Source organism: Dermacentor variabilis, chromosome 10, assembly GCF_050947875.1.
Source record: "Dermacentor variabilis isolate Ectoservices chromosome 10, ASM5094787v1, whole genome shotgun sequence".
Taxonomy (NCBI): Eukaryota; Metazoa; Arthropoda; class Arachnida; order Ixodida; family Ixodidae; genus Dermacentor; species Dermacentor variabilis.
In genome coordinates this window covers 12,843,756-12,870,721 of record NC_134577.1, presented here as the reverse complement: position 1 = coordinate 12,870,721, position 26,966 = coordinate 12,843,756, and the positions used below count along the sequence as shown (strand labels likewise).

Here is a 26,966-nt window from a genome sequence, read left to right as displayed (position 1 = left end):
AATGTCTAATTGTCTCCTGAAAATTCGCCCGAAGTAACGTGAAAGTGCAGCCGATCTTATGGCATTGAGGTTCACGGCACGTTCCGCAGTGAAACCCGGACGTGACGCAAGGGACTGCTGCAAACCGCCCGTGTACCGTGCATTGGGTGCAAGTTAACGGACCCCAGGTGGTCGAAATTTATCTAGAGTTTCCCGCTACACGGGTGCCTCATATTCATATCATGGTTCTGGCACGTGAAACCCCCAGTATTTAAATGAAATATTTTTTAAGACACAGCTCCAGAGCATCGAATGGCGCCTTTGCCCCCCTTATCAAAATTTTTGTCTGTCTTCGTGGCTCTTTATCACTCCTGCTTTTGTCGACCTTTGCCTCCTTCCCGATCTTGGTGGCTCCGAAGATGTCACACGTCATCGTTGGCCCCGACACCCGCTGCTGTTTTGCAAAAAACGGTGTACGAGCTGAACAAGTTCAGTTCTTTCTTTGCGCCTGGGGTGTAGAGTATAGCTGTGACGACCAGCAGCTCCCGCGGGGTGTTTCCTGTCAGTCGGCGCCTCTATGCGATCCATTTATGTTGTAGTGTATCCTGTTGGAGTGTACACTATCAATCAGGTGATAGAGAAATGTGCGGAATATAACCAACCCTTATATATAGCTTTCACTGATTACGAGAAAGCGTTTGATGCTGTCGAAACCTCAGCAGTCATGGATGTATTACGGAATCAAGGTGTAGACGAGCCGTATGTAAAAATACTACAAAATATCTATAGCGGCTCCACAGCCACCGTAGTCCTCCATAAAGAACGCAACAAAATCCGAATAAAGAAAGGCGTCCGGCAGGGAGATACGATCTCTCGAATGCTATTCACAGCGTGTTTACAGGAGGTATTCAGAGACCTGGATTGGGAAGAATTGGGGATAAAAGTTAATGGAGAATATCTTAGTAACTTGCGATTCGCTGATGATATTGCCTTAGTAACTCAGGGGACCAATTGCAATGCATGCTCGCTGACCTGGAGAGGCAAAGCAGACGAGTGGGTCTAAAAATTAATCTGCAGAAAACTAAAGTAATGTTTAACAGTCTCGGAAGAGAATAGCAGTTTACGATGGGTAGCGAGGAACTGGAAGTGGTAAGGGAATACATCTACTTAGGGCAGGCAGTGACCTCGAATCCGGATCATGAGACTGAAATAATCAGAAGAATGGGCTGGGGTGCGTTTGGCAGGCATTCTCAGATCATGAACAGCAGGTTGCCATTATCCCTCAAGAGAAAAGTATATAATAGCTGTGTCTTACCAGTACTCACCTACGGGGCAGAAACCTGGAGGCTTACGAAAAGGGTTCTACTCAAATTGAGGACGACGCAACGAGCTATGGAAAGAAGAATGATAGGTGTAACGTTAAGTGATAAGAAAAAAGCAGATTGGGTGAGGGAACAAACGCGAGTTAATGACATCTTAGTTGAAATCAAGAAAAAGAAATGGGCATGGGCAGGACATGTAATGAGGAGGTAAGATAACCAATGGTCATTAAGGGTTACGGACTGGATTCCAAGGGAAGGGAAGCGTAGCAGAGGGCGGCAGAAAGTTAGGTGGGCGGATGAGATTGAGAAGTTTGCAGGGACGACATGGCCACAATTAGTACATGACCGGGGTTGTTGGAGAAGTATGGGAGAGGCCTTTGCCTGAAGTGGGCGTAACCAGGCTGATGATGATGATGATGTATCCTAGTGCATGTTGTTGTCCCATACAACGGGCACCACGTGGAAACCACGAGGGATACGGGAGCTGCCATATTAAATGCACCACGTGGCTACCACGAGGCGACGGTAGCTCCCACTTCTCCGCGACGAATCAATAATTAGACATGGTAGGCGACTTCAAGAAGCGCCCAGCCATCTCCGTGACGAATCAAGAATTCGACGCGGGCGACATCATCACCCCGCCCCGCCTGGTGTCGAGGGTGATGACGGACCACGAGGGGTCGCCGAAGGGATGGGAGAACCGGCCCATTGTGAGAAGAGAGGGTCGGTTCCAGCCGCCCAGTCGGTCTGACGCGCTCTTACTGCTACCTGTACGCTATCATCCACTATCTGTAAACATTCTATAAAGCTTTTCGTTTCTTCTTCGTCTGCGAAAAGAGTTCGTCTTTCGTCCTCCACCCCGAAGTCACAGCAACGTGCGTTCGTTGCAAAACAAAAAAATCCGCCTTCGAGGACGCCCAGACTCCTTCGTTGTACAGGCAAATTCTTTGCAGTGGTCTTCGGCGTTCACAATACCCACGAAATATAGAAATTCGGCCGGGATACACCGAATCTTTATATGTACGTGCAAGTTTTCCCTAGAGGCATTCGATTGTATCTATAGACGTCGAGGGTCAATCGAGGGTCTATTGTGCAATGGGGTGCACCGAAGACGACCACTATTTTCTCTTTTTCGAAAGCACAAATGATATTGCAAATGGCGTCGCAACGAGGGCACGCAGGTCTTACGTAACCTAAGCAGCGTTGGCTTCCACTATTCCTCGCGCCTTCACAGGTGAACCAAGTGTGGGACGTTATACACTAACGCTGACTAGCTGCTGCGCCATAAGATGGGGGTAACGGACTTATTTCTATGCTCTTGCGCGTCATGATATAAGTGGGAAACAACAGCATCGTTTTGCAAAACGCCGTTTCGCGAGTTGCAGCGTCTCGCAAAAGCGCACACCGCTTCGTCTGCAGCTTGTTATCGACCCGCCGGCGATCAAATCAAGGGCAATCGACACCGCTTTTTGCTCACATGTAGGTCCTCAACGATGCATTTAGTACAACCGTCATAAAAGACCTTGGAGAAATGAGAAAGTAAACTGGGCAACTGGAACGTTAGCTATACTGATACTGTTGATTGTCGAACTGGCTCTTGTGTTTTAAACCCAGCACAAATTCGCGCATCAGCGCCACATATAACCCTACTACAAAGAGAGTGCACACGACTTGAACCAATCTCGTGCAATTCAGGAGAATCCCATAGTTATCAGGTGTGTACATGTATGCTATGAACTGCAGAAATGCAACTATACAATTATCAAAACGTTGGCAAAGCATGGTTCACATTTTTTCGTTTCGTATAAGCGCACACACACACACACACACACACACACACACACACACACACACACACACACACACACACACACACACACACACACACACACACACACACACACACACACACACACACACACACACACACACACACACACAAACACAGTTCAAGGAGTAGAAACACGTAGGAAAAGAAATATATGCAAATCCCACGCACTGTGGGAATCGATGATAATTAGCGGTGATGTTGACGGCTAAAGCTTATTTTCTTCAATGTTTCAGCTAACACGAGATTGGTGAGTTGATGTTAAACATTACCTTGCGTGTACCACTGGTGTTTGTCTGCGTAGTACACAGAACACACAGGGAGAGGTGTTTGCTTGAGACGTTATGCGCCATATTTTATAAGCTCTGAGAGGGTTGATCGTTGTCATTGCCTCACATGGCACATCGCATTGTGGCAGAAGTATTAAACTTAATTGGGACTGTACGTGCCAAAACCACATTCAGATTATGAGGAACGCCGTAGTGGCGGACTCCAGATTAATTTTGACACCATGATGTTCTTTAACGTGTCCCAAAATTTAAGCGCACGTGCGTTTTCTATTTCGCCCCCGTCGAAATGCGGCTGCCGCGATTGGGATCAAATCCACGACCTCTAGCAATGTCATAGCCGCAAAGCTAACGCGGCGCGCACAGAAGCGTTGATTTGACGGTCGACCGCTTCCGTAGTGTCCCCTGAACCCTGTGGTGCGCTTTAATTAATGCGGCTCTGCTTCTGCACGCCCTGCGTAAGTTGCCCGCTTGACATATTTGCATGGCGTTTAATTTAAAATGTACTGTACCGTACTTTGAACTTAGGCTCAACCTGTTTCCCCGAAACCGCTGTCGTACAGTAGTGGTGCTTTCCTTGACTTCTCACTTCACATCCCCCCCTCCCCCGCCTCTCTTGTATGGGAACTGCCTCTTCTCTCTCTCTCTCTCCTCCTTTCTACAGTTCTATCTGCATCGCCTCTGGCCTCGCACGTTCGTAGAAAGGGAAGCGCAGCAGTTCCTCCAATGCTTCTGAAGGGAGTCACGGATAATTACAGCTGTCAAGCAGCTAATGTGGCGACGGCCAGGGAGCTCCAGAGGGCACTGGGGATATTCGACGCGGTGGGGTGAAAACGAGTTTCTCCCGTAGCCTTTCCTCTGACTCATATCGGTCAAAATTGCTGCCGAGACGGTGATAAGTCGATCTCGCAAGCGTGTGCATCTCCAGCAGCAAAGCACGTCAGGCCATCTAGTTTCACTGCAAACCACACTTTCTCTCTTGCTAAAGAGACGCAAGGGCGCGTAAATGAAGGCGAAGCTACGTTCGACGCCGGTCACATCATATATGCTGCGGCATCAAGTCCATTAGAGACGATTTTTGCAACGGGCAGCGCAGAAGCGTTGCAGTAAAAGGACGTGGATAGGAAAGACGCTCACTTGCGAGTAAGTATACATTCAGAGACAAAGCACCAGGAACGTTATTGCTCATGCGCTGTCATAGAGAATTGCAAGAAAAAATGTTTACATTTGTTATATATATATAATTCGCCTAACAACGGGGCATGCATCACTACATCAATAATGACAACTGTAGTGTAGGTGACAGCAACAACGGCACGTGTAACTGGCCTGACAGAAGTAATTCCAAAAGAACCTTCGGGGGAGAGTGACAGAGGAGGTGGCGTAAAAACTTCAGCCAAGGGCTAGGAACGTAAATTCTTTATCCACCAGATGCACTGACGGGGCACCAATACAAAGGTTAGCATGTACGTGAATCTGACCTGCCTCGAGGATTTCCCTTTCGAGTCTGCCTTTGGATCTGCTTTTAATATCGGTTTTATCGAAAAGGGGGTTTACAGCCACAATCTCTGCATTGCGCAGGAATGTGCGCGGAGTTGCCCAGCGCCTTCAAAGATGAGGAATGCTATCTTAGCCCATCATTAAGGCAGCGCCCATTTGCCCAGTGTAAGCTATCCCACATTCGAGTGGTATCTTATATACCACTTCGGTAGCACATGAGGCGAGCGGTTTCGTATGTTTCTTTCCACAGGTCTTGTTCTGCTTGTGGCCGTTTTGCAAGGGCGCCCAAACGAGAAAGCTTGAGAGAAGCTGTGAAGACGAGGCCAACGCCTTGCTTTTTCCCGATCCCTTTTAGGTTGTGTGAAATCGTTTTGTCTTTGAAGATATACTTAGTCGCAGGTGAGCGCCTTTCCTGTCTACGTATTCTTCTTCCGCAACGATTCTGCGCTCCCCTTGGCAAAAATCATGACAGACCGACTAGCCCAACAGCTTACTATTCCATTAGACACACCGAGGTCAGCGTTATTGGATCTGGAGGACAATCCCACCGCTGTCCACCAGTTATTAGATGTTGCCGTTGAGTGCGGTAGTTAGCCGACGTTGCGGAGGAATTTAAGATGAAACTGGAGGTTTGTTTACATTATTTACAGTAATAAGACAAAGTAATTAAAAGTCATAATGTCATTGATGGCCGGCAGCAAATCGGACGCTGCGGCCCGAAAGAGATGAAAGAATGAAGGAATTCTTTCTTTGCTCCTTGTCTCTGGCGTTTAAGCCCTTCGGTGTCTCGGGGTCACATCATTTCCGGCCAATCGTCGAGCCCGCTCAGGTGTCATTTTCCTCCAATGGTAGGCGCCCGTGCAAGTGCAGTCACATTCAGCTCAGGGCGTCCACTGTGAGAGAGATGACTTGCCACCGGTGTTGCCTCCTAGCGTGCAAGTGCCGTTACATCGGCTCAGGAGGGTCGCTCCAAGGGCTCCATTGTCCGAGGGGTGACTTGCCATGTCGTTGCCTCCGGGTGTGCAAGCGCTCAGCGGGGGGGGGGGGGGGGTTGAGACGGGTTTTTTCGAGCGACCTTTCAGGGCTGCAAAACAATTCGCTCGGGACCCAGATTACCTGGAACCGCGCCAGGCTCCCGTTGCACTTTCGGGAAGAGTCAAGCAGTGGGACAATAGCTCCACGTGCGGCGCCTCGGGTGTGGGTCGCCAACTTGTCTGACAGGTCCGGGAACGTGTTAGACGCGCTTCTGCGCACCTTAATTGGGTGCGACGGCGATTGGATGTGGTCTGGTGAACTCGAGTGATGCCAGGAAAAGGGTCCGTATCTAACAGCGTCGCATCGCTCTGCCTGCAGACGAGTCAGTTAACCGCGGTACTGCGTTAACACCGCAGTATACGTGAAGGTACAGGCTCTGTAAAGGTCAGTATGTCGTTAATGCTCACGGACATGGAACCATTTATTTGTGTTTTCGGAAACACTTAGTAAACGCAAGCTCATACCGGTAACAGACCTTAGTTGTTGTTCACGCGCTCTTGTTCTCAACAAATTAATCCTTTGCAGTAAGAAACAAGCTTTTGCGTTTCGAAATGTAAACTTAAAAAACGGCTGTAAAATACAACAATTTACGAAACTCTTAACGCACAGGGGTGATCGCGCTCGTGTAGAGCCTCGAGCAGCGTACGGCGGAGCAAATGAACTAAAATCTGGCGTAGCTGTTCGGCTCAGGACAAAGTACTTGTGCCTGAACGGGTTTCACGTTTTTCCCACTTGCGTTTCTAGTTGTTTCTTCGTAACTCGGTACCTCCCTTAAAATTTGTTTCTTTCTTGCGCAGAGGTCGGCTCGATCGCTGTAGACAAGTGGCATCACCTCTGTACGCGATTCAGTGTCATGCAAACGTAGTACGAGCTGGTTCCAGTGCCTCAGGTCGTTACGCCTGTCTTGAAGTACATTTTAAAGATACCTTAGCAGTGAACAATCGCTACGGCAAGGTTTCGACACGCTGCACATGCGATTACTATTCCTTCTTCCTCATCGGCGCGTCCATGACTACCGCCAGACCGAACCGCCGAAGTGCGTCGCAGATTTCTATTACCGGGTGACTGCTTCGGAGGAGGGCAGCGTGGCGCCGCTTGCGTCGCTGGAATGACCGATATTGAACCACCCCCCCGACGCGGTGCGTGCGACCGCAGCAGCCACAGCAACCCACAGCTGCAGCAGTGGGAAAGTCGAAGGAAGAGGCAAAGAAAGCTACATGACTTTACTGACGTTTCGGTCGGGGTCCGGCCTTCATCAAGAGTGCGACTGCAAGCTCAGAGAGCTCATTCTTAGTAAGAAGAGAAAACGAGCGAGAGGAAACAAAAACATGAATGTGAACTTTACGATCTTGCGCGTGTACAAAAAGAAAAAAAGAAAGTAGTGGTGTCAAGAATACCAGCACGTGCACTGGCTCATGTCAAAGTCAACGAAAACAACCGTGAATGCAAACTTGCATGAAAAAAAATGAAAAAAAAAAACTTCCAAGGAAAGCAAAATGGGTAGGCAGTTTGTGAATGACCCACACGTCAACAGGTGCACATTCAGTGGTGTCCACAAGGAAAGATGACAGATGTAGCCAGAGTAATGTAGGGAGGGCTGACAAGTTTGACAGGGCTTGCAGCTGCTGCGACCTTGAAGATGGTCAATACCCCACTTGGTTAAAAGGCACCTGTAGTGTGACCTCCATTGACCCCCGAGTTGAACAATGTTGCGTTCCATTGCCCTCTTTGCACAAGTGGTATCATTTGCAAGCTGCTCTTTATACAAAGTCTATGCGTGTGTGAAGAATAAAATATAAGTGAAAAATTATTTTACAAGGTGAACTGATAAGTATGAACATAGCAGCAGGGCAACAAGAATTTCTAAGAAATGGGGAAATATAGATGTCATCTCATAAACGTGCCCTGCAAATATATGATCTGTTATGTATAATCTGATATGTATCACTCGTGCAAAGAGGGCAATGGAACGCAGCTTTTTCAACTCAGGGGTCAGTGGAGGTCACACTGCAGGTGCCTTCTAACGAAGCCTGCTTGAATATATGTATACAGACGGGCTCCTAGATCGCCACTAGACATCAGCCTCCCTTGGGCTTCTGCCTCGCTCGCCGGCCATCGCCCCTAGATGATGCTGTCGTATGCTGCCTGACATCTACTCTCACTCTCCCCTCTATCCCTTCATCTTCCATCCCCCGCCCCCATCACCGACACGCTGCGCCATGCCCCCATATTGGCTACAGAATAAGTGCACTTTCCCTCACCCAAACCACGAAGAAGAAGCTCTCTGAGCTTGTAGTCGCACTCTTGATGAAGGCCGGACCCCGGCCAAAACATCAGCAAAGTCATGTTATTTTTAAAGTGAAGCTTTAAAATAACATGCTGCTGCTGCTGTGGTGCCCACCGCCTTAGGGGTGGTTCAAAAAGTGCGAGTAAGAGAGGAAAGGCGACGGGAGAAACTCGTTTTTACCCCACTGGGTCGAATGTGCACAATGCCCTCTGGAGCTCCCTGGCCGTCGCCACATTAGCCGCTTGACAGCTGTAATTATCTGTGACTCCCCACAGAAGCATTGCAGAAACTGCGGCGCTTCCCTTTCTACTAACGTGTGAGGCCAGAGGGGATGCAGATAGAACTGTAGAGAGAAGAACAGGTGAAGGAGAGAGAGGAAAAGAGGCAGTTCCCATACAAGAGAGGGGTGAGGTGACGTGAGAAGGCAAGGAAACCCCACTACTTTCAGGGAAACAGGATAAGCTTAAGTTCAAGGTACGGTACAGTAGATTGCTGCTATTTCTCAAAAATAAACACCAAGCAAATATGTGAAAGACAGACTACCCAGGGCATGCAGAAGCAGAGCCACATTAATTGAAGTGCACTGTGTGGTCCAGGCGACACTATGGAAGTGGTCTATCAAATCAACACTTCCGTGCCCGCCGCTGTAGCTTTGCGGCTATGGCATTGCTAGAGGTTGTGGATTTGATCCCAAACGCGGCAGCCGCATTTCAACGGGGGGCAAGATAGAAGACGCACGTGCGCTAAAGTTTTGGGACACGTTAAAGAACACCGTGTCAAAATTAATCCGGAGTCCGCTACTACAGCATGCCTCATAATCTGAATGTGGTTTTGGCACGTACAGCCCCATAATCCAATTCCAGTTTAATACTTCTGCCACAATGCGACGTGCCATGTGAGGAAATGACAACGCTCAACCCTCTAAGAAGGTTATAAAATATGGCGCACAACACCTCAAGCAAACAACTCTTCCTGTGTGTTCTGTGTACTACGCAGACAAACAGCAGTGGTGCACGCAAGGTAACATTTAACATCAACTCACGACTCTCGGGGGAGGGTCCCCGCCATTGTGCCGGCTTTTAATCTTCCCATTGTGCTGGTGTAATGCTAGGAAGCTGCCATTTGTCGGCTACCAGTGTCCGTAAACAGTGAACAGCTAGGTGTCCACTGCGTAAACAGGTTTCCAGAAGAGAAGAAGAAGAACTAGCCCCCCAACAAGTATTACTCAGTAAACAGGTTTATTTATTTATTTAGTTTAATTTTGATGTTTTCATCGTTTCTGCGATCACCTTCGGGTTTGACATCGGTATACGCAAAGTTCTGCCATTTCACGACATACAACTGCCCTAATTTTGGATAGTGTGAACTTCGGATATAACGCACTTTTTTTTTTTTTTGCTGGATTATCGTGGCCTGTTGTAAGGAGTGTCAACTTACAAATGCAGAGATAGATAGCACTGCTGTGTTCATCACTGTCCCTGTGTTGTTCTCAGACTCATAGCTTTAGATGAGCGTGAAAACAACATTCGATTTTCTTTATTAATTCATTTTTTTCTAAAATCTGAAACGTGTTCACAAGAAAAGCGAGTGTACCTCGACATGGTCTCTTCATTTCAGATACTTGCAGAAAGTCAATGCTCTGAAGTTTGGAATTTTGTCTTGTGTGTAGTACACATTCTTCAGCCACTAGGGCTGCTCATGTCGCTCTTCTGTTTTGAACCACTGCTCATGTCGCTCTTCTGTTTTGAACCAAACATTTGCTTATGGTTGCACATGAAGCTTTGACGCTGTCCACCTGTGCTGTAGATGTACTCACAACGGGAAGAAGTCAGCGACTAATGGCAAAACAGAAATTTCATGGCAACCGGTACTGTATATGGAAATGTAGCACGAGAAATTGTGTTGAAACATTTGGGAGCCAGCCCTGGACCTCTCTGTGTGTCAACACTAACATCTATAGACAGATGACGGGTCCAAAAAAGTGATTTCAAGCTGAGATCTGAAGCGAAACAGGAAAGAAAGGACCGAAGAAACAAAGAGAAAGGGTATAGCAATGCTGACACTTCAAAAGACTACCAGCCCAGGGAATTAAAAAAAAAAAAACATTCATAAGCGGCAATATTCATGCATTAATAAATGTAAAAAAAAAAACAACAAATTTAGTTTTTGTTACACATGCATAATTTTAGTTCCACTTCTGTAAAGCGCTGCTTGCTACTTTTGTACAAAATTGCAATACTGTGCGAATAGTAGATCTAAGAAAAAAGTACATATACAGAAAAAGTAAACAAAAATAAGAAATATTAAATTAAATTTAAAACTAATTTTGAGCTTAATGCAAGCTGCATCTACCTTTCAAATTTCTTTAAAATTCCTTGCAAATTTTATAGGCATAACTTTTATTACCACTGCTGTACACCCAACTTTTGAAACTCATTTTTAAAGTCTCACCCCACCTTAATTGAGGAGCCATGGGCAATTCCTGTAGCAGACGCGTAGTGAGACAAAAACTGCCGTGCCAGATGGTTGCACAATTGACTCATCTACGCATGCATGCGGTGACTGCGACGTTTACATTGCACCAGATGCAAGGAACTAACTTGCAAGTTCTCTCACTCTTTGGGGTCCTAGGAGGCCCACACATAGCCATGATTGGTCATGCGTGCCTGTGTCACTTTGACAAACCACCCATCTCGGAGGTCAGAGCAGCTTGGGCAGCCTCCTGAGAGCGCTAATGTCCAGTATGTGCTCCATGCTGTCCACTCTTCCGGCAGCGTCCTCCCGTGCTCTACGGGAGTCGAGTCCATAGTTGCGCAGATAGGCCTGCGCATCTTGCGAAAGCGGCACTCCGCCCTTGGCCAACGGGGACGCTGACAGGCCAGCCCCTTCTGGACAGTACTTGTGCGCGATGCGGTCCACCTGAAAGCTCAGCTCGTCACGTCGCTGACCGCTCACCCGCGACTCCTCTTCGTACTGCAGGCGCGGGTGGATGAACGTCCCGGCAGAGGACGTCGGCATTGTTCCCTGGGAAACACTCCTGCAACACCGAGTTCCTGCTTCACATTTGTCTCGCTGCCCCAGTGTGCCTTCCTACCACGAAGGTTCGCTAAACCATAATCATAGATTGATAATTGAACTTCCAAAATATGAGGAGGAAGTAATCATAATTCTAAAATGTGAGCGCCATTGTGATGTTGCTGTCCAGGTTAGTACACAATACCACTGAAAAAGATTAAATATTTCATGCTGAGGTGGTTCACATTATATCATGGGAAGACTCTGCGTATGAAATATCCTGCTACACTCTACAGCGCCCTCCGACATGATGATCACTTGTTTGGCTTACTCAATTGGCTTCAACCCTGTTGCGCAGAATTTCCTCCTAGCTTTTTCCGTCCTCCCTGTTTCTAGTACACTCTATATCTCATCTTTACGATGTCAACAAGATTGCAGTTCCTGAGGCCTGATTGTATACCGATTTTTGTCAACAGTGCACCAGAAGAGTGCTATTTTCTCAACTTCATATTTCTCAACTTCTACTTCACATTTCTCTCTGATATTTTCCCACACAACACCTGAGGATCATAGAAAAAAATAAAGAATAGAAAATTTTGACAGAAGATTGACTATTCTAATCGGCGAGTTACCTCTCAAAGGGTGGGTGGTAAACCGGAGCAGTGGGCAGCATTGTTTAAATACCATTCCAGAAACCTCATAACACTTGTTTCGCATCAAGAAAGGACTTAGTTTACGAAAAAATTGCATCTAAATCGTCCAAATGCCTTTTTCGAAATTCAAATGTCCCGCCTCCCAACTGGGAGTCGTGGCGTAGCATATGCCATCACCGCCCTTTGCTTCCGTTGATGAGTGTAACGGCGCCCGACAAACGGCAGCACCGAGCCAAGAGAGAGCGGTGGATTCGCCGCTGGAGCTGGTTTTTGGTCAAGTGGCGCAGAGCCTTCAAGCATGGTGCGACATTACATGGAAGCTGAATTCTCTACTACTTGCAGTTTGTGTAAGTTTCGCGAGCCAGCAAAACCAGTGCAACACTACATGATAATGAAACTACTGAAATGCAAAAGCGTGGGCAGCGAGCAAAAACGAAACCTTTTGACCGCCCATGTCGTTGTAAAGGGTAATTTCAATTAGTTCTATTTTTCTAAAAATGAAACAGAAGTGGATAAGTAGCATTTTATGTCATCTTCAATGTTTTCTGCAACAAGTGGTTGAGTACTAGTGGTAGAATTTAACCAAGGAGTGCTTTTGTCATCGGTCATATGCTTGAGTGTGCCGGTGGAGTCTCTAATCATGTCCCGCTTTTACCTCAGTTTCTCGGTCATTAAGGCCCTGTTCGCAATAATATTGACGCCTTCAAGATTTGCCTTTAGTGTCCCTTTAAGAGAAAATAAGATATGATTATGATGATGACATAATAATGGTGCGAGATGTAGAAAAAATAAAATTAAAATAAAATACGTAGTTTGCCCAGCCCACTGAACTGTGCAAATGAGAGCGGGATACCCTGATATTTGAGAAGGAACTATAGGAGCATTTTTGTTTTACGCGACATATTTCGAATTTGGCTCCTCTCTCCAATTTTAACATTGCTTTACACATATTCAATTTCACTATGGTCAACCAGTTAGAACAATTTGAAGGAATGCAAATATTATTTTAAGAATTCTTAAATCCTATATGTCTAATAAGGAAAGAAAGAATGAAAGGATGCCAATTACAGAGGGTGAGCTGCAAAGTCACGCTTCAAGAAAACATATGTACAGGTATGGTGCTCTCGATGGCATTGTCTTTGTCTGCAAAATTAATATGTTGTTCACCACACTGGTTAATTTGTTTATCATGCAAGAAATTCTATCAGTACACTTATCAAACCAAGAAAGTATACTCTGACAATTAAAAAAAGAACTGAAGATGGTTGAGCTCACTGCTTCGTACATTTAGCTAGGTATGACCCCAATTACACAGGACTACGTATTTAAACACACTGAATGATTTCAACATTACAAAGCAACAGTGGCATGGTAAATAAGTGTTTTTGCATTATGTCCTCCATCAGAGTGTGGCTGCAGCGACCAGGAGTCAAACCAGCTATGTCGTCCTTAGCAGCAGAACACCACTGCCATGCAGTTTTGTTCTGGGGTAGGTATTACTATTGGGGTAGGTATTAACTGGGGTAGGTATTAATATTCAACACACTGATTTACTGAATAGGTAGTTATTGAATGGCTCACCTCAGTCAAGCCAGTTTTCCAAGCAAATAAATGGCAGACCACAAACATGCCGGTTAAGGGTGCAAAATTAGGCCTAGCCTCTTGGCAACTGATGATTTTCCACTAACTTTTTCACAGACAAAAACAAAAACACACTTGACAAATGAACTATCTGTCTGCACAGCTAACTGCATATACTGCAGCATCAAATGCTTTGAAGGATGCACATGCAACCAGTGACAAATAAATAAATAAATAAAATGCAGTAAAGTGTTAGGCATAAACAAATTGAATGTGGTTCCATGCGTGTGACAGGCAAGCACACTACTTGTAAGCCATTGCAGCATATTTATTTTTACTTCTTTGTAGTTGTTCAGCCATGCAGCTGTTTACCATGCAAAGATAGACGTAATGCAATGTCTCAACAAGAGACTTTTGAGGAAATAAATAAATAAATAACACACTTGTGTTGGAGTGGAGGGTGCACAACGTTGCTGTCTACGTTCTGCAGGTGGCTCTGCAGCAAAAACTACTACATGTTTCTATAGACAGTGCTAAAACAAATGCACTGTGTACCAAGGAGGATAAGTCTGTTTGACCTTACTTCCCTCGAACATTTCACCAAGTTTTCTTAATTTACTTTTTTTTTTAATGCAACTGACTTAATTACATCGTGAGAATTTCTAGCTGAAACCCTAACGGCTATCAATACAGATTATCTATTTCTTTCCTACTATGCACAGAAACCAGAGACAGTTGAAAAGCGTGCATGCTTAAGATACTGTGATTGTTTCGTACCTTCTCTCCAACCTGCCAGGCAGCAGAGAGAGATCATCACTGAAGGAAACAGTGGGTGTGACAAGCAGATCTGAAGTCTTGCTGTGTGCAAAGGCAGGCCTTGGGGGCTGCCGGGCAGGATCTCTGAAATTAAAAAAGGGACAGTTCTGAAACAGCCATGTCCACATTTCCCATGTGGTGAAAGATCATCAGACTTCAGCAGTCTGACAACATTCACTGCGACAGCAGTTACTACCCCAACTCCTCCTACCTTCAACAGACAGTCTCCTACCCTGAATATTAAAAGGAGAGTAAAATGAAGGGGAAAGAAAGACATTTGAACCCCTCAAGTGTTTGATCTATGATGAGGTGATCACACCTTTTTGAGAAAAATAAATAAAAAACAGCAAATGATAAACAAGACAAAGGAAGTCGCATGCTATTGTTTTTATGTGCTTGCGCTCACATCAATGATGAATATCAACCAAGTAGATAGCCTTGCACTTAAGCTACAAACTTCACAATTTGCTGCACAAAATGAGTTGCACCAACCTGTGAGTCAAGTTCGGTGCTGTTCTTGGGCCAGGCTTCTGGGAAAGCTTTTGCGCCAAGTGAGGGGACTTCTCAGGAAAAAAGATGGTGTAATCAGTGTCACGCTCGGGGATTTCTGATGCGGGCAGTCCTTGCTTGCGACGGCCACAAAAAGTGCAGCCCTTTTCAACAGAGGACTCTTCAGTTGTGGTCTTCTCCGTTTGAACAGATCGATGCACTAGCTGTGCGCTGGCTTCTGTCATGGTGGCTGCATTACAAGTCAGTTTCTCCTGCCCAGAGCAAATGAAAAAGAAAAAGGTTTCATAGCAAGAACTTGCACAATGGTAAAAATGACATAATAAATTTCTTTCCTGCTGGACAGAATGACATGAAATTTGCTTCATTTAATACATGTCCGAGTAACAATATGTGTAACAGAAGGCATGGCTGAAAGTGACACTAAATGAAGTGGAGCTAGATGGAAAGATAAGGCTTCGGCAATAATGAAATTTGTCAACCAGTGATAACAAGACACATAAAAGCAAGAAAAGTATGAAAATGAAGAATCTGTGTGATGCAACTATATCGAACTCTTGCAGGCACGTAACGACTTCCAGCGCATAACTAACATTTTTTATGTGGGCTGGTGAGACGCCATTTAACCCTTTCAGGGTCAATGACGTAAATATACGGCGCCGTGAACAAGACCAGAATGGTGGTTGCCGTATATTTACGGCACCGTCTGTACATTTAAAAAGCACGCCAGTTTACTAACTTTCTTTCCTGGCTTCTGCCACTATGTGGGAATACAGGGAATGTTTTTCTCGCGCATTCCTTTCTTAGTTTTCATTGCATGGTTTGCTTTAGAGCTAGTTTGCTTCGGTGCGTCTATATACTACTGCTCGCGCATTGGCGCGCATGTCGGCGGGCGGCGGTTGGGGTTTTGTTCTACGGACGGCTTTGGCTTCTTGCACTCGCAAAACTGATGGCTATCTCGTTACTAATCACTCAAAAGGCGTCCGCCTGTTCCTCGCTCATTTAGTGCACACAGGGGTGGCCATAGGAAGGATGCTGCCGTGCATGCGTTTTCCTTCTTTTTTTTTTGAGACTCGCGAAAACTAATTGCCTCTGGTTGACAATACGATGAAGATTAGTGGAAGTTTGTCACACGTTTTGCTTTTTTGACGGGCACACAATCACACAGTTTTCTTGAGTGCGCTTACCTACGCAGTTCGATTATGCTATGGACGTAAATATTAGTGTAAGAGCAGGAACATTTTAGACTTGTGAAATATTCTCACGTGCACATTTTCTAAGCCTTGAACTATGTGCATAACAATGCATTAAATTTTTAATTCTTACAAATTACTTTCCCCTTTTTATTGTTGTTATTCATGAATAAACAGTACATATATACCAACACAAAATATTTTTTTCTCACTTTACGGTCACCCTAGAAAAATTACAGTAATATTTTTAGAAATAAATCCCTAAGAATCGGAATCTGCAATAAAAAAAAATCGACCCTCAGCGATTGCATATGACGAAAAGAATCGACCCTGAAAAGGTTAAGGGACACTAAAGAGGAATACTACATCATTTCAGACTAGTAGAGCATCCTTTAAACTCTGATATGTGATCCACTGACTAAAGGTTGATTGATAGGAAAAGGAAATGCAGGCTGAACTCTGCTCCACAATTTTGTGGGCGACACATAGTGCTGATGATGTCATTGTAGCATTATGAATTTAATGTCATTGTCACATACTTTATATTGCCTGTTTGTGTGCAGGAAAGGTCTTGGAAAAGTTTTCAGGTTGTGTCCACGCATATTTTTCTTTTGCAATGCTGTCCCTCCTGGATTTTGAGAGCAGATGCTGTTAAGATCCAAGATTCATGGCAATTATAAGGTGGCAGCATATTTCATTTTTGTGTTTTATATTCCAGAGGTGAATTCTATCTATCCAGCACAAATTAAACTTTTGTTGCTGCTGCTGACAATGAAAAAAGTGTAGCATCCAGCCAAACATAGGAGGAGGAAATACCATTTCTGTCCCATAGCAACAAAGGCCCCAGGCTGGGTCTCTTTGGCAGGCTCAGGCCTCCAGGTCCAGCACATTCTTGATGTGCTGCACCAGAAGTGGCCATCACACTTTTTCAAAAATTATGTGGAATGGATCCACTCCTCCAAGCTGCCATAACTTTGAAAGTGTTGTCCTTTTGAAAGGGGATGTGGCAAGGCACTCCCACAAGGTGTGTTTGTTCATGGGATAGGTTCCACAGTATCGACAGGTCAGGGAGCCTGGATTTCTGCTAATACTATGTTGTCTACGAGTGAAGGTTCCACTCTTGTACGTGTGTAGGATGGTGCATGGAGAATGGTGGCTGTGGCCCAGCAAGGCTAAAATCTGTAACCTTGCATTGCGCTACATCTTTCACTTTTTTCTGGGGGTTGTAACAGTCTCCAACCAGCCAAACGTAGGACTATGCGTGTCTCTTATGTGGTCCTCTTGTAATGGGATAGCCAGGGTTCGTGCGGGTCCTTGAAACCCTTGAAAACCCTTGAATTTGAAAAGATCGTTTTCAAGGCCTTGAAAGTCCTGGAATTTTCGGAGATCCTTGAAAATCCTTGAATTTCCTAAATTCTTATTTTTAATAAACTTCCAGTGATTGTATTCGAGAAAATTTCAACCCTCCTGAACTCCCGCTCCGATTTTGTTAAAAAAATCGGGAATTCTCAGGCATTTTGAATTGTCTGGTAAAACTCAGACAAAACTCAGGGACTTTGTGCTTCAATCAGGGAAAATTGGCTGTCATTTTATTGAAAGGGAGCGAAAGTCGCGACCCACTGCTGGCTCGAGTAAAAGAGAGGACTCGTTACGAATTGTCTTTGACGCCGTGTCGTTGGCTGGAGGAGTTGCCTTTGTGCAGTCAACAACCGATTTTCCGGACGCCCGATTTTTGTGAAATGCCCGATAGCGCGGACGGCTTTGAGGCTCCACCACGCGTCCCATAGAGTCGATGTATAAGAACGTCTGTAATTTCAGACGCAAGAACCCTTCGCTGCCCGATTTTCCGAAGTTTTTGCCGCTACCGCAGGTCCCAAATGGCATTAATCAAAGCCATCACCGCCGTTTTGATTATCTCGCCGCCTCGAATTAACCAGCGCTCTCGCACGCCGATCCGCCGGCAGCCGTAGCTACCACCGCGGCAACACTGGGCTTCGCTGCTTCGACGTTGGCTATTAAGGTTATTGCCGTTCGGTGCCGTGTTTTTCATTGAAAGAATTCGCTGCTGTCAGTAATCGCACCAACTCCGCATCAGTAATCCTCGCGTATGGCTTCGAAGCTTAGAAAGCATGGCGCGTTGCATAATGCTGGTTTCCGAAAGGCAGCTGCGCCTCTGCACAGCGATGCTGCGCGGTGAAGCGTACGTGAAGTATTGCAGTGAAGCTTAGCAAGCGCGGGAAGGGGCAATTGTCACGGGACACAGTACGTATTCCATAATTATACACGCATGTATAATTATAGCCCTGCGTGTGGTCCTTGAAAATCCACACACAAGACCTTGAAAGTCCTTCAAAACCCTTGAATTTTTGTCATATACACCAGCATGAACCCTGGATAGCACAATCTTACCACACTTGTTTTGCCAGTCCCACCAGCCAGTGGTTGGAGAGACAAGGCCGGCGGCCCTGATTGATTCTGTTCTTGTGCAGGAGATAGGAGGCGTTGAATCTGCAGTCTGAGCTCCAGCAACTGCTCGTCCTGGCGCCTGATCAGCTCGTAGACACCAACAGGCACTGATTCTGTTCCCAGGCGTTGCTCAGTTGCAGAAGCTGGAGCTGCACACTGTTGTTGCTGGGTCAGTCGGAAATGGGCATCTGCGACAGCAACGTTGTAATCGTGAACACGACTGCTTTGTAAAGGAGTTGTTGGTCCACCTTGAGCTGGTGTTACAGTATTCCGACTGTTCTGTGCAACATCAGATGACTGAGCAAAGCACCCTCCTAGCGCACCAATGTTCGAGACACCTGTCCTTGGATTGCAGGTCACAGCATGTGTTCCATACGACATGTTTCCTGATCTCGAGTGCGCTGATAAGCCCACTGATAAGTCAGACAGGTCGGGCACTGTTGGAGCCATATTAAAGTTCTGGAAAGCAAACAGAAAAGAAAAAAAATATGGGCCATCTCATCAAGGACATCCGTTAAGAAGCAAAATACTCCACAGATCATGAAGAATGGTTCAGCCTGCATGCATAAAGATAAAACATTTTGGAAATCAAACATTATCCTAAAGCAGTGGGATTTGAGCACTGTTGCTTTTATTTTCTTCATTCATGATGTAGAATCACAGCTCAAAACATCACACTAAGATGCCTGCAAACAAAAGCTTGGATGTTGCATAAACAATAGGGCAAACGTAAGAACTGTGGAAAATTAAAATAAAGGATACTAATATCGCTGAGCAATGTAACAACACTGAGCATTGTCCTGAGGCACAACTGATATAGGAAAACATTTCAATATCAAGACACGAGAAAGTTTGCGTCAGCAACCCGGTAATTAGGCTTTACAATAGTGAGAAAGCTTTCTTGAGGCACATTTTTGGTTACCTCAATTATGACAGGCCTGTTTTGTGCATGTGCTGTTTAATTCATATGTATTCCGTGTTCTTTATGCAGTACTTGCCTTCATGCCTTCCTTTGTCATTGTATTAGTTGCACAATTTTCCACCGCAAGATCTTTTATAAAAAAAAATATGTACTGCTACAAGTTTCACTATGAAAACATTAGATTAGAATAAATATGCTATGCGTATATTGTACAGAAATCTGTAATTATCTAAACCATGAATGTTTTTCATAGTTCTGTGTTTGTCTGAGATGTTGTAGCGCTGTCTGTTGTCTGTTGTTGTCTTGTATGTTGTCCCATCCTTCACCTGGTTTCTTGCAGGCTGCGGTGTGGGAACCCATGAGTCCTGAGTGACGGAAGTGCTGCTCTGCTCCGGGGTGGCCACCAGTGGCGTGCTGCAGCAAAAATCAAAAGGACACGATTAAATTTTGGCACACAATGGCTATCAGTTAAGAGAGAGAACAGAAAAGTGGCCAACCGGCTTTTTACAAGTTCCTTCAGGGCAGAGTGAAAGGTCTCAGCTGCACCTCCAGAAAGTATTTTTTCAAGGCTTATGTTAATTGTTTTATTTGAAGCCAATGGCACCTGCAAAAGAAAAATAAATGTGAAATAAAACTGAGAATGCATAACAGTGACAGAGTTCAGATGATACAGGTCACTTCGTTGTAAAGGTCGTGCACCACACAGCTCACAATAGAACCAGGACAGAATTATTCCTTCATCATACAGGCTATTTCATTGTAGAGGCTTTCCTTGTAGAGGCACTTGACTGTACCATGTGTCCTAGCTAAGGTTAGTCAAGCTGTTCAAAAAAAGAAAGACCTAGGGTGAGAGGTCTGTTGACCGAACAACTTAGGTCTAAAAATCATATCTTGCACCCAGTTATATTCAGTTCCTTCTTTTTTTTTCGTTGAGCAGCTTGGCTAACATTAGCTAGGACATCCTACAGAATTGATCAACAGTGGTTGAACAAGAATTTCTCTGGAGTCAATTCTTGAAGCCAATGTCTTGTTTTTATCAAGACTTGTCCTTGCGCTTGCCCCCTTGTCGAAATGTTGACAGTTTGAGACATTTCTTGTTTGTCTACTGTTCGTCACTTCATCTCCGCGTTCCTGCAAATTTTTGTCTTGTTTGGTTTCACACAGAAGTAAGACATCGTTTACAAAACCTACAAGACAAACAGCGAACGTGGTTTAGAGATAAAGATGAAAGCACAACCATACTCACTAACTGAACCAGACGCAGACAAACCTCAATCCAAAATTAAACAGCTAAAATAAAAAAAAAAGGCAATGAAGTCCCGTTCACACTGGTAGGTTTTGTGCTGGTCACGCGACATGATTTTTCGGGTAGCTGATCTTGTAGGTGACTGGAAAGTCTATGTTGCGTGACTGGAAACAGCCAAATCCTGCCAGTCGGCATGAGACTGATTTTCAGTGCTGAAAAAACAACAACAACAAAAACTTCACTTGTTGCAAGGCAATAAGAACGCAGGATTTTCGCCTTGCTGGCTCATGAAAGTTTCGCTTTCCGATTCCAACTGTGCGTAGAATATGCAAAAGTTTTTTAAATACACACATATCAAATACTATTGCATTAACTATGAATTCGGAATGAACCGGCGAGAAGTGACCTTGCGAGCTTCTGTGCATTCAGTCTTGTGAGAATTGGTGGGCAGCAATATGAATAGTTCACTGCACAATGAGAGCTCCAATGGGAATGCACTCCAAGAGTATGCACACCCAAGAAAGCTGCCCAGCAACTACGGACACGATTGGACACGATTGCAGTACCACCCAGAGCTTGAATGTGCCGATTGACATCCTGAATATACATGTGTGCACATACCCTGGCGACAGATGTGGTGGCCGCTCCCTGCCATAGCTGGAAGCGAAGGCTTGCATGACTCTGGCAAAGGCAATTGTAGAACAGCACATCCTCGGGTACCTTCCCAGGGTCTACTGCTGCGGCTGCTTGCCTCGACAGGATGCACACTACAAATATGTCCTTGGGCCTGTGTACAGTGCCACCACGAGCTATCTTAAGAAGACATAGAATCAGTGGGAACAAATATGAAAAGAAAGCAAGTACAATAAGAAGACGGCTGGAACTTGTGTTGAACAACGTGTTTTCCTAAAGGGACCCTAAGTAATTTACTAGACTGTTTATACTGGTAAACTGTTCCTTCCAAATTATTCTATTCATTTAGCAGAAAAAAGTTGATTATTAACGAAGAAAATGAGGGACAAACTTCCAATTATGAATTTTTCACACCAGAGATTTGGCACCAGTTCATCATTGTTTTATTTATTTCAAATTATTTTTAATGCTTAGGCAACCTGGGAACACAAAATGTCCTAAAAGCTTGCTAGGCTGAATGTTTGGTTCCTTTCGAATGAAATGTAGCCCTTGCTTTCTGATAAACTATACACTTGGCACAAGTACATGCTATAAAAATCAATGACTTCATTGAAATCTCATGCGGAAATTTCATGGTGTCCTTGCCACCCGCCTTTGCTTTTTGTCTTTAATGGTTTGCCAAGACTCCACTCATGGCAAGAATGACTGCTTTATCACTGCAGAAGCAAAATCTACTAATGCAGCTTAACTCGATGTTCCTTAACGTCTATTTAAGATAAGCACACAGTAACTCTCCCAAATTTTCAGTTTTTTCCATCCCATGGCCACTAAGAACCACACTGCAGGGGCACGAGCAAGTCATTCGGCCATAAAGGTAGCATACAAGAACTTCCTCCTTGAAATTGTTTATGCTTGTAAAATTAATACTGTCACATTTTTATGTTTTGCAGTCATTAATTTTTTGCAATTGTTGCAATTTTCAAATGTTGCAGAACCTGACTTTGCAGCTGATAATTTAGTAGTTCAGCACAATGCGTTGGCAGGCTAGTTGGTGTGAATTCATGATTACTTTGTTTTGCACTAAACAAAGATAATTTGGTAAAAGAGCTTTACAAGTTGCACATTATGATTGCTTGTGATCAGCAAACATCAGTCTCAGCCAAAAGGTAAAAGTGAACAAATTGTTGTTCATTATCATCAGCCCATCTACATCTACTGCAGTATCAAGGCGTTTCCTAATGGTCGCCAATCGCTCGTGTCTTGCATCAGAAGACTGCAGCCAATGCTTGCAGGTCTCCTGATTTCATCCCACCACCTAAACCTATGCTGCCGTTGACTATATTTCTCTTCCCTTGGCAATCATACCAATATACTTTCATTCTAATAGACAGCTGGTTATGTGGTCTACATATTACATAACCTGGCCAACTTAATTCTTTTGCAGCCGTAGTTGTTTGTGGCTACTCAACTGGTCATCACCCACAATAATACCATAACTAGCTGCTTCATACTTTCATGCCTACTATAGTAAAACAGCTTGTTTCTCACAACTTTAAGCCAGTGTCGCATCAAAGCCACTCACCTTGAAGCTAGTCTCTGGCTTGTAGCAAACTGGGCACAAACAAGCCAAATAAAGGGATGCTCAACTGATGCCACGCCACTTATCCATCTACACACCAAGAAAGAAAAAAAAAGAAGGTCATCTTCCTCGCTTGTGTATTTGTCTGCCACCAAATTCAATTGAAGCTCAAAAACTTCTTCATACATACAGCACAGGTGATAAACACACAACGAATATTTAGCAACATACAGCTTACAACAATTTTTGAAGTGACAGCCTTTATGCCGAACGCATAAAATAGAATCAGTGAACTAGAAAAATTCCATGTTTCGGCAATGCTCTGCAAAAGCTTACAAGCCTTGCAAAGCAGTCATTTCTCCTGTGCTTCAACTAATGCTATCATTTCTAAGCACATAGGTGACTGAAGGCTGACAATAGAGGTAATCTTACACTGAAATCATGGAGACCCTCTTCACAGGAAACCTAGAATCACTTACAGGCCAGATTAAAAACAAAAGGTTGAAATAGCAAATGAATGTACAAACTACAGAATCAATTTACATGAAATTATTACCAACATTTTGCACTTTTCTCTGAAGTGCAAGACACATGCGAAACACCTGCAAAATATGCTAGTATATTGCATGTAAGGGTGAATTAGTAAGAGACTGTTCTCTGGCAATGTAAGGAGAGGCTACAAGAACTACATTGACTATGTGGCCAGGCAAACATTTCGCTGCTGAGAAATGAGGTATAAATAACTAAAGGTGATGAACACCTTTAGACACAATGACCGAATTAAGAATGTTCAAATGTTAAGAATGATCAAGATTTTATTAGTTGGTAAGGCAAAAAGGGAAATTCAACGAAAATAACAGCACAAAATAAATATGAGTGTTGATTAGCAGGCTTTAGGGTCACGATGCTTCACAGTGGACTACGAGAAACATTGTTGTGGCATGCTCCAACTTTATTTTGACCACTTACAGGTTCTTAAAGGGCCCCTCACTAGATCTCAACATTCTGAGCTACCATGTGTGCTAACTATTGTGTCTGCTTAGTATCACATCCCTACGCACTGCAGAAATGGCTTAAATTTCAAACCAAATGCTGATTGCCCTCCTTCTCGCAGCTGCAGTGCTGCCAGCCAGAGTTGACCTCAATTGTGCAATTGCACTTACGTAAATGGCAGTGCTATCATGTCACTCATAGCGACATGTGACTTCAAGAATTATTCAAGGCAACATCAGTTATTTGTTTAATCTGTTGCTTCAATAGATGAATTAGAGTTTAGAGAAATAATAAAACATACAAACTAAATATCTGTGATTTTTGTTTAACTTCATACCACAGCAATAGAGATGTACTTCTGTTTCGTCTGCTTGTATCTATGTCATGCAGTAATGTGCGCAGAGAATTAAACTATATCATTTTCTACTCGTTCCCAGTGCCGTGGTCATGTTCTCATCCTCTCACGTCTGCGTCAGCGTTCATGATTGTGGCACTGACTTATACAGCTAATCAGGTGTTCTTGTGCAGAGCGTACAAAATCGTCTGCTGCGTGAAATGAGACAAATGCAACAGCTTGTGCGCGAGACCATCACCGGAAGTATCATCATGATCATCATCATCATCATCATCATCATCAGCCTGGTTACGCCCATTGCAGGGCAAAGGCCTCTCCCATACATCTCCAACTACCCCAGTCATGTACTAATTGTGGCCATGTTGACCCTCCAAACTTCCTAATCTCATCTGCCCACCTAACTTTCTGTCGCCCCCTGCTACGCTTCCCTTCCCTCGGAATCCAGTCCGTAACCCTTAATGACCATTGGTTATCTTCCCTCCTCATTACATGTCCTGCCCATGTCCATTTCTTTTTCTTGATTTCAACTAAGATGTCATTAACGTGCGTTTGTTCCCTCACCTAATCTGCTCTTTTCTTATCCTTTAACGTTACACCTATCATTCTTCTTTCCATAGCTCGTTGCGTCGTCCTCAATTTAAGTAGAACCCTTTTCGTAAGCCTCCAGGTTTCTGCCCCGTACGTGAGTACTGGTAAGACACAGCTGTTATACCGGAAGTATGCAACTCGGCAAAAACGTGCGAGAGAGAGAAAATAAGAAAGAAGGCGGGGCCCACAACATATTTGTCATGCAATCCTCCAGCTCCGTTATGGGAGAACGCAGGGAAGAAATTTCACTTGTGGAGGCTAGATGGGGCAAGTGGAGAGAGTGTCTATGTTGGCTTTGATACTCGCCTCCTGAAATCATGGGTTCGCAGCCCTTCACATATTTCTATCTCTGTTATTAACAAACTAATTCAAAAAATTCTTATGGTAGAACACTCCTTGAGGACACATAGCTTCCAGCGTATCACAAAAATATGCTATATGGCCCAGTGAGAGACCCTTTAAAGGGCCTCTCACCAGGCCCCATAGCAAACCTTGGCAATACCCTGGAAGTTGCTACGTGTCCTGTAGGGAGCCTACTGCCGCAAGAATTTAAGAAATCGGCTCATTAAGAGCTGAGAAATATTTCAGTGCCACGAACCCATGATTTCAAGATGCGAGCTCCACTGCCAAACAAGACACTCCCTCCACTCGCCCCGTCTAGCCTCCGCAAGCGAAATTCTTTCCCTGCGTTCTCTCATACCGGACCTCGAGGATCGCGTGATGCATATGTCACAGGCCCCGACTTCATTTCTTTCCCTCCTCGCTTTCTTTTTTTCGGCACTGTGTATGTCCACTGACAGCATTGCATGAACTGTTCTGTTCAGATTGTCTGGTTTCGCGCAGCACGCGATTTTGCGCGCTGTGAACAAGAACACAGGACTAGCCGTATAATTCAGTGCTACACGAATACTGAGGCAGAACAAGCGGATCGCAGAGCACGGTCACACCACTGGAACACGGTAGAAAATGGCACAGTTTCGGTACCTGCGCACATGACTGCACGACCGTGGGAACAAACAGGCAAAGTGGAAGTACATCTCTCTTGCTTTGGTGCGAAGTAAAACAAAAAGCATGCAGACATTCCATTTGTGTGTTTCATTATTTCTCTAAAATTCAATTTGTCAAGTAAAGCAACAGATCACACAAATAACAGATGTTGCTTTGAATGATTCTCAAAGTCACGTGTCACCACGAGCAACGTCACACTGCAGACACGAATATGTAGGCGCAGAGACACGAGTACGTCACCATCCAGTTTGGAGCGCAGTCGCCGTGAGGGAATGGTAAAATGGCATTCGGATTGAAATTTCAGACCTTTTTTGCGGCGCATAGTGATGTAGTTCTTTGCAAACACGATCGTTAGCGCGCATTGTATGTTCTGCGCTTGTCAGCTCAAAATGGCCAGACCTAGTGAGGGGCCCTTTAAAGGGCCCGTAACAACTTCCTACTTCTTTTTTTAAACATTTCAAACAAAAGTGCGCATTACGCAGAAAATGCTGTGACCATCACGTCACACAAATGCGGTAGCGCTATGTGCCACAGAAACACCACGAATTCAAAAATTATCCTGTGCTTCTCCCCTGGCCTTTCCAGTATCTGCTTCACACATTGCGATGTCAACAGAGTGCTCCGGATGACACCACCAGGGGTAAAAGCAGTCTACTGGTCGGCCGTCGAGGAAAGAAAGTGCCAGTATGACAAAAACCGACCGTGTGTTCCGAGAATGGAGGGGGCTGGCCCATTGTGTGTTACTGAACTTTTTATTAAGTTTCCATTCAGTCAGCTTCCCGTGGAGAGCAGTTAGCAGCGGAGAATGGAAGAGATTTGCTTCTGGCATGCGGACACAACCTGCAGCTTTCGCTGCACTGTGTAGAGTTGGGGAGCATATGTGGCAAGGGGGAGAGAGCGCAAGTTATAGGGTAGCAAAGGAGAGTGAGAAACAGCAGTGGCCACATACTCATTCATCAAATGCCTGTAATTTAGCTATTACTGAACCATTTCAAAATAATTATAGTGGCCATATGTTCATAGTAGACTAGTATACATCAGTCACATTGCAACTCATTTTTGAGCTCAGGGTGAAGAATTATTGTAGTCATATGTTCATAATAGACTAGTACAGATCGGCCACTATGTAACTAATTTTTGAGCTCAGGGTGGTTTAGAAGTCCTTTAACATGC

At 44.7% G+C, this 26,966-nt stretch overlaps 1 protein-coding gene across 3 annotated transcripts in view; it reads right to left on the bottom strand.

Moving 5' to 3' along the window:
- Positions 1-9,469: 9,469 nt before the first annotated feature.
- The window catches only part of LOC142559915 (uncharacterized), a 165,265-nt gene continuing 147,768 nt past the window's right edge, over positions 9,470-26,966 (bottom strand). For 2 of the 3 annotated variants that reach the window (XM_075671605.1, XM_075671603.1), the window contains 8 exons: positions 22,853-22,939; positions 21,259-21,424; positions 19,889-19,995; positions 19,718-19,805; positions 18,413-18,928; positions 14,796-15,064; positions 14,265-14,387; positions 9,470-11,275 (listed from right to left, as the gene is read on the bottom strand). In XM_075671605.1, the coding sequence (XP_075527720.1) occupies positions 10,939-11,275; positions 14,265-14,387; positions 14,796-15,064; positions 18,413-18,928; positions 19,718-19,805; positions 19,889-19,995; positions 21,259-21,424; positions 22,853-22,939 (1,693 nt within the window). In that variant the 3' untranslated portion in view covers positions 9,470-10,938. The remainder of the gene's footprint in view (positions 11,276-14,264; positions 14,388-14,795; positions 15,065-18,412; positions 18,929-19,717; positions 19,806-19,888; positions 19,996-21,258; positions 21,425-22,852; positions 22,940-26,966) is intronic. The other variant, XM_075671606.1, reaches the window with a different exon arrangement.